The 8,562-nt window shown below is 51.2% G+C and overlaps 1 protein-coding gene across 1 annotated transcript in view; it reads right to left on the minus strand.

Moving 5' to 3' along the window:
- The window catches only part of PGM1 (phosphoglucomutase 1), a 48,581-nt gene extending 40,940 nt beyond the window's left edge, over positions 1-7,641 (minus strand). Inside the window, exon 1 of the mRNA XM_088447841.1 lies at positions 7,073-7,641. Within this exon, the coding sequence (XP_088303967.1) occupies positions 7,073-7,318 (246 nt within the window). The 5' untranslated portion in view covers positions 7,319-7,641. The remainder of the gene's footprint in view (positions 1-7,072) is intronic.
- Between the last annotated feature and the right edge of the window lie 921 nt (positions 7,642-8,562).

An 8,562-nucleotide genomic window follows, 5' to 3' on the forward strand; every position in this document is an offset into this window, starting at 1 on the left:
AGAACAGAAATTCTCAAACTCGGTCCTCAGGGCCCCACGCAGGTCACGTTTTCCAGGTCTCCTGGCAGGTGCACAGGTGTGTTCATTACTCACTGACACATTTTACAAGATCCACAGGTGGAGCTAATTATTTCACTTGTGATTCTGTGAGGAGATTTGAAAAACATGCACTGTTTGGGGTCCTGAGGACAGAGTTTGAGAACCTGTGCACTAGAATAATAGTACTAACACAACTAGGGCCCCCCCTTACATGAGGTGAGGCAACAGCATCTTCTCTAGTGGCATAAACTCTGGGTTGGCATTGCCCCTAAAATGCTTCCTCTCCCCTCCAAGTAGCTCCAGTCACTGCACCCTACAGTAGTTGGTTGCAGGGAAAAGCACAGTGTGACGTGCAAAAGTCTGCTCTCTCTGCATTCAGGGGATGATGACTAAAAGCATGAGAGGAGCAACGTATCCCCCCCTCTTATGCCCCTGCTCGAGTGATGCAGCCTTCCCTAATGCCCCTACTCTAAAAGGCATCCTCCATCCAATGCTCCATGCTGGAGAGACATATTCTCCCTCTAATGTCCCTGCTCCATGCTGTAGTGATGTATTCTCCCTCTAATGCCCCTGCTCCATGCTGGAGTGATACATCCTCCCTCTAATGTCCCTGCTCCGTGCTGTAGTGACGTATCCTCCCTCTAATGTCCCTGCTCCATGCTGGAGTGATACATCCTCCCTCTAATGTCCCTGCTCCATGATGGAGTGATACATCCTCCCTCTAATGCCCCTACTTCCTCCTGGAGTGATGTATTGTCCCTCTAATGCCCCTGTTCCATGCTGGAGTGATACATCCTCCTTCTAATGCTCCTGCTCCATGCTGTAGCGATACATCCTCCCTCTAATGCCCCTGCTCCATGCTGGAGTGATGTATCCTCCCACTAATGCCTCTGTACCATGCTGGAGTGATACATCCTCCCTCTAATGCCCCTGCTCCATGCTGGAGTGATACATCCTCCCACTAATGCCTCTGTACCATGCTGGAGTGATACATCCTCCCTCTAATGCCCCTGCTCCATGCTGGAGTGATACATCCTCCCTCTAATGCCCCTGCTCCATGCTGGAGTGATACATCCTCCCACTAATGCCCCTGCTCCATGCTGGAGTGATACATCCTCCCTCTAATGCCCCTGCACCATGCTGGAGTCATACATCCTCCCTCTAATGCCCCTGCACCATGCTGGAGTCATACATCCTCCCTCTAATGCCCCTGCTCCATGCTGGAGTGATACATCCTCCCTCTAATGCCCCTGCTCCATGCTGGAGTGATACATCCTCCCTCTAATGCCCCTGCACCATGCTGGAGTGATACGGACTCAGAAAATATATTCCGAATATGTCAAACTGCCCCCTCCCCCAACAGTAAGATGGGCGCATAACCTGGGGTTAATAGTAGATGCTTTTGGTAAGTTGCATTTACATTTTGTTTACACCAAGAGCTGCAAATACAGGGGGACAAAAAGCAACGGATAACCAAAGAATTATACAAAGACCGGTCAACAAGAAATTGACAGTATAAAACAGAACACAGAATTTGCAGATGCAGCTATTGGCAAGACAGAGCGCTCGCTCTGAAACAGGGCGTCTTTTTTTTTTTTTTTTTATGGAGCGGCCTCCTGGCCGCTTGCATTGCTGTGGGTTGCCACCCACAGCTAATGCGAGCGGCCAGGATGATGGTCGCGATGGTCAAACCATCGCGACCATCGGGCATGCGACGAGACCCTTGTGGTAGGGTCTCGTGGCCGCAAGCCCCAGAGAGATTTCGGCTCAAACAGAGCCAAAAGCTCTCCCACTGACATCACTTGTTCTCATGGGAACGCCTCCATCTGGCCAGCCACCCCCCCCCGGCCCGCCCACCAAAGGGGGCGTGCTGTCACTCAACATCGACAGCACGCCCCCTTTGGTGCGAGACCCGGAGCGACGGATTGCCCGTCGCTATCCGGGTCTCGCGCATGCGCACGACGGAGTCGGCTCTGTCATGCGCATGCGCTCTGGGCCACCATCGACCCGGTTGCGAGCGCTCAGCGCTTGCGACCGGGTCTGAATCAGGCCCGGAGAGCAGCGGGCATAAGTGGCACACACGTGGTATAAAACAGTGCCCCGTGGCTTGGGCTTGAAAAACAGTGATCTTATATCTGTGCACATGGCTCGGACCGAGGAAGTGTCGCAAGATTTGGACACACATCCTCGCCCCCACCAGATTATGCAAAAGCCGTTTGCAACATTTTGGTCAAATGTTTCCACAATCTTCATATGAATCCATACACCCGAATATTATTATTCACCAGACTACATTACACAGAACTAGAACATAACACTATTACAGAAGATATTCATCAAATAAAAGATACCATGGGGCCTTTTTTTTTAATCAAAATACAGATGGTCACGGATCCTACATGTCCCTACAGAATGACCAGCCCTTTACTTACACGCATCAGGCAGTCCTGAGCCCCCAGTATCACACCTGTTCCCTCCTCTCCCATGTACACAAATGTCATATAAGATAGAAAATATCCTAAAGCATTCTTATCTACTATCCCATATATTGGGGAGTTCTCCCGCACTCCAGGGAGGGAACAGCAGCCTACCGGATCCTGGACTCTTTCCCAAAGTGCGCGGTCTGGGTGGTTAATGATGGGATTCGCAATAAACTACATCATCGCGAGCCCTCCCTGCCAACGTCACTAATCTCAGCATTGAGCAGAGGGTGGCAAGGCTATAATAACACTAATTGTTTCCCAGGCCCCCTCTCATCTCGACCAGTATTGTTTTATAGCAGTAATAAACAACATGTGGCACTCCGGCTGCTGAGGAACTACAACTCCCAGCATCTACTGTCACAGTTTTGCTGTTAGGGCATGCTAAAACTGTAGCAGGGCATGTTGGGATGTGTAGTACCACAGAAGCTGGAATGCCACAGGTAGCCCACCCCTGTTTTATAGTATGGAATGAAAATGGTACATGTGAGAAATAGCTTTGTTGATGCATCATGAACAATGAGTATTGCTTGTGAACATCCAGTATGTTCTGTTTTCTGTACAGTGATCGGATGGACATTCCCAAACTATTTCCCTGACTATTTGGGCCCCATAATTGCAGTGACATCACATTTCAGATGAGAGACAGATGTTTTTGCATTAGCTAATAATCTGCAGGGAGGGTCTGCGACAAACCCAAACGTTAAAAACACAAACGGAAGCAAGAGATGATATTACTGAGGGGACGCGGCAATACCTGCAAAGCACTACGTAACTTGTCGGTGGTATATAAATAATCATTAACTGATTTCTAGCATTGTAGCTGTACACAATAAAATAGGAGTTACCATTTTGGAATTTAATAATTCTACAGAATATCATTACCATCCTTTCAGAACAATATATATTACACACCAGGGCCGGCTCTAAGGGTGTTCGACCTGAGCGGTCGCAAAGGGGCGCCACCCATAGATGGCGTACCCCTCCCCAACATCCGGAAATCATTGGGACATTACTGTCCCGCTGTTCCATCCGTGGGCCGAAATGGCCCGCGGGTGGTTAAATCGTGAGGTCGGGGAGCCCCTCCGCCGCAGCTGTGCGCCGGACCCCGGAGACTGTGAATGGATGCTGCGCACGGCATCCATTCGGTGACGGGAGAGGGCTGGGGGAAGCCCAGCTAGTGAGGCTCCCCCCAGCCTGACGTTATTTGGAGGCGGACACGCCTACTAATAACGTCATGTAGGTGGTGTGGCCAACACACGCCCCCATTTTCGGCCACGTGCGAAGATAGGGCTCTCGAGAGGGCCGGCACAGGGTGCTCCGACCCCTGGAGTCGGCCCTGTTACATACACCCCTACACATTTTTGGATTGAGTGCTGCAATGCGTGTGCATACTTTGTGTATAAAGGCCGGGTTGTACCAACGGAAAAAATGCGATAAAAACCCCGGTTTCATATGTACTAAGCCCCGGCCGCCCGATTTTCGATGCAGACAGTAACCCCAGCTTTTTCTTGGCATTACCCTATAGAAGCCTATGGGCTTCTTACCGCATCCCGCTCCCCGCCGCGCCTCACACTGTCGGCCTCCCTCACCTCCTGCATACTCCAGGTGCTCCTCCTGGGTCCCCCACCTCCTTCTCCTATTCTTCCGGGGGCAGGGAGGAGGAGGAGCCCAGGACATCCTCGGAGGTCACCAATAGGAAGCTCCCGAGGCCAGGAGGGGGTGGAGAACCGCGGAGACCCCCTCACCCGGCGGCGGCAGCTTCGCAAAGGGCAGCTCCTACCGTAAAAGCTATCCTTTGCGATACTAATCGCATATGTTAGTGCACATGCGATAAGTATCGTTGCGGTGACTGGCGGATGTACTCCGCTCGGTTAGTACATCCCGCCCAAAGACTGTTCAGTGCTTTGTATTTTGACTTGTCAAACAGTGTTGCAGCAGTCCCCATGTATTTGCATAAATGGGTGTGTCTGAGACATTTTCATCCAATCAGGCACAGTCTGTCATCCTCATTAGTGAACAACTTACACCAGGATTTTAACACCCACAAGACCCCTCCAGGCAAACGCAATTGCGTCTATTTGCCATTTTATCCGCAATTCATGACTATACTCCCAGACATCGCTCGTAATTTGCTTTGGCCGCATCTGTATTTACCACTGCCTGCATCTGACTCTGCACGCCCATTCCTAATCCCGTCCCAGTCTCATAGGTATACACAGCCGCAAGATACGGCAACAGCTGAAAAAAGCACAGTGCGAAAAGACGTGTACAAAAGAAAAAAAAAAGTACAAATGGCGGCAAATAAAGCTGCAAACAGCGTTTACGTCCAATTCTGAATAAGGCCCATAACGGTCTATTGATCACATGTCCAGAAATGTCCTATGTCCTGTGCATTGTAGTCACCTTTGGTAGAGGCTGAGGTTTATATGACAATTCACAAGCAGCCTTTATGTTATACTGTACATATGCAAATGTCTGATCTCTGTTTAAAAAGACGACATTACCCAGCACAAGAAGAATGACAGGAGCCACAGGCGGCTGTAAGTGGAGACCTAATTTTGGATTCTTGCGAGGTCACTTGAAATGTCAAAGGTTACAGCAGTGGCAGCTCAAGGTTATTACAAGATCATGTTGTCTCAATAAGCTCCAAGCAAATCAGATGATCACTATCTCCAAGTGCTCCGAGCTTGGCTCTAAAATGCCTCATCATTTCAAATCTGGTGATAACCTACACATAGATCATTCCGTTATAATGCACTTATTGTACAGCAACATCCTTCCAATGTAAAATAGCATTTAAAGATAAAGATCTTGCAATGCAGATAGGGAGTTTCCTTAGCTGCCAATCAGCACATCCAGCCGGCAGAGACTGTGTAAATCTAAAGCAACAGATAAAGTAATATGTGGCCCTCTGGGAGCTGTAGAACTAGAAGTCCCAGCATACCATCTATGGTTAATATAAAAGATATACAGGCATGGTGCAGAAGAGGCTCCAGAACCTTGGGTGTGGGTTTGTTACAAACCCCTCTAGTGTCTGGGGACTGTGAGGACACAGGCACAAGGTTATCACAAGATAACAGTATATACCAGTTATAGGCAACCCCGATACACCTTGGGGGCCACATCAGGAGGCCCGAAAACATTCAAAAAGGACCACACATTACTCTTAATCTCAGTCAGTAAAATGAATACATTTAATCAATGAGTGTAAAGCCTATCTGTAATAACACATCGGCATGCCATTTAAACAGGTATAACATGCTACAACATACCAATATGACAACAAAACAGGAAGGAGCTTGGGGGTTGCAAACTTGCAAGTAAACGCTTTGAGCGCTGCGGGCGGCCTTAGAGACACCTGTCGCCCCTCAACAGTAGACTATGGGGTAGATGTATTAAGCAGTGAAAAGAGAGAAGTGGACCTGTGGAGAAGTTGCCCATAGTAACCAATCAGCTCTGAGATAGCATTTATCAAGTACATTCTTTAAAATGAGAGGTTGAAGCTGATTGGTTGCTATGGATAACTTCCCCATTCTATTCACTGCTGGATATAAACCTTTATATGTGAATATGGAATACAGACTCCCCATGGTAATATATTTATCATACTAATTTAAATGACATTTTCTATATAGTATTATTGCAAAATATTCACAATGTGTAATTACTTGCATAGCTAAACAAGAACCCCCATATTACAGCACCCCATTACTGCGTAATCACATCCCTAAATGAATGGTTCCATATCAGCACCTATTTTATTGCACATCCCCATCTTACTGCACCCCCACGTCACCAGCCCCATCTTACTGCACCCCCACGTCACCAGCCCCATCTTACTGCACCCCCACGTCACCAGCCCCATCTTACTGCACCCCCAAGTCACCAGCCCCATCTTACTGCACCAAGTCACCAGCCCCATCTTACTGCACCCCCACGTCACCAGCCCCATCTTACTGCACCCCCACATCACCAGCCCCATCTTACTGTATCCCCAAGTCACCAGCCCCATCTTACTGCACCCCCACATCACCAGCCCCATCTTACTGCACCAAGTCACCAGCCCCATCTTACTGCACCCCCACGTCACCAGCCCCATCTTACTGTATCCGCATGTCAACATGCACCTAATCTTACTTTACTGTACCCCAGATTAACAGCTCCATTTGATTGCATCCCCATGTCACCAGCCCCATCTTACTGCACGGGGGGTGTCAGCCTGCACCCAGCCATTGTCCCCCGTCACCATGCACCCAGCCATACTGCACCCATGTCACCCAACTCTACTGCTACCCATCACCCTGCACCCCAATGCCACCCTGCACCCATCTTAGTGTACCCCAATGCCACCCTGCACCCATCTTAGTGCACCCCAATGCCACCCTGCACCCATCTTACTGTAATCCCCATGCCACCCTGCACCCATCTTACTGTAACCTCCATGCCACCCTGCACCCATCTTACTGTAACCCCCATGCCACCCTGCACCCATCTTACTGTAACCCCAATGCCACCCTGCACCCATCTTACACCCCCGCCGGCCCTCTCACCCCATTAGCCGCAGCGATCTGTATGATGAGCTGGATGGCCTCCGTCATGTAGAAGCGGCCGTCTCCCCCCACCACCAGCGCCCCGTCCTGCCGCTCCCCGGGCTCCGTGCAGGAGATGATGCTCTGGATAAAGTTCTCGGCATAGTGCTGGTTCTTCTGGAAGACGGTGACCCGCTTCCTCAGCCCGCTGGTGCCCGGCTTCTGGTCCAGGTAGGGCTTGGTCTTTACGGTCTGTATCTTAGCCATAGTACCGGGGAGAGGAGGGTGAGTGAAGCTGCAGGAGCCCGGAGCTCGCTCTCTGACTGCAGGCCTCTTACTGGTGGAGGGACTGGGAACACAGCCTGACCAATGGGGATCACTTCCCAGTTACAGCATGTACTGGGGCACCTCCTGATATTGGTGTTGTCAGGTATCAGGAGGCTGCCAGCCCTCCCCTGACTCCCAGTTACAGCATGTACTGGGGGCACGTCCTCATACTGGGGTTTTCACTGGATTGGGAGGTGTCAGGGGGCTGCCAGCCCTTCCCTCTCTCTGTTACAGCATGTGTGCTGGGGGTACCGGGCACGTCCTCCTGATACTGACGCTGTCAGTACACTGGGCGGTGTTTGGAGGCTGCCAGCCCTCCCCCTGACTCCCAGTTACAGCCTGTACTGGGGGAACGTCCTCATATTGGTGCTGTCAGTGCACTGGTAGGTGTCAAGAGGCTGCCAGCCCTCCCCCTGACTCCCAGTTACAGCCTGTACTGGGGGCACGTCCTCATACTGGTGCTGTCAGTGCACTGGGAGGTGTCAGGAGGCTGCCAGCCCTCCCCCTGACTCCCAGTTACAGCCTGTACTGGGGGAACGTCCTCATATTGGTGCTGTCAGTGCACTGGGAGGTGTCAGGAGGCTGCCAGCCCTCCGCCTGACTCCCAGTTACAGCCTGTACTGGGGGCACGTCCTTATACTGGTGCTGTCAGTGCACTGGGAGGTGTCAGGAGGCTGCCTGCCCTCCCCCTGACTCCCAGTTACAGCCTGTACTGGGGGAACGTCCTCATATTGGTGCTGTCAGTGCACTGGGAGGTGTCAGGAGGCTACCAGCCCTCCCCCTGACTCCCAGTTACAGCCTGTACTGGGGGCACGTCCTTATACTGGTGCTGTCAGTGCACTGGGAGGTGTCAGGAGGCTGCCAGCCCTCCCCCTGACTCCCAGTTACAGCCTGTACTGGGGGCACGTCCTTATACTGGTGCTGTCAGTGCACTGGGAGGTGTCAGGAGGCTGCCAGCCCTCCCCCTGACTCCCAGTTACAGCATATACTGGGGGCACGTCCTCATACTGAGGCTGTCAGTGTACTGGGACTTGGAGGGGTCAGAGGGCTTAGGCCCCAAGCAATGGTCAGCATACTGTACTATGCCTCCTCCCAGTTCCAGCATGTATTGGAAATCTGTATCCTATACAGGACAGGCGTGTGGCCTCTGTTGACACTAACACACCCACTGGCAGTGCAATCTG

The sequence above is a fragment of the Taudactylus pleione genome, unplaced genomic scaffold (assembly GCF_031769625.1).
Source record: "Taudactylus pleione unplaced genomic scaffold, aTauple2 ptg000442l, whole genome shotgun sequence".
Taxonomy (NCBI): domain Eukaryota; kingdom Metazoa; phylum Chordata; class Amphibia; order Anura; family Myobatrachidae; genus Taudactylus; species Taudactylus pleione.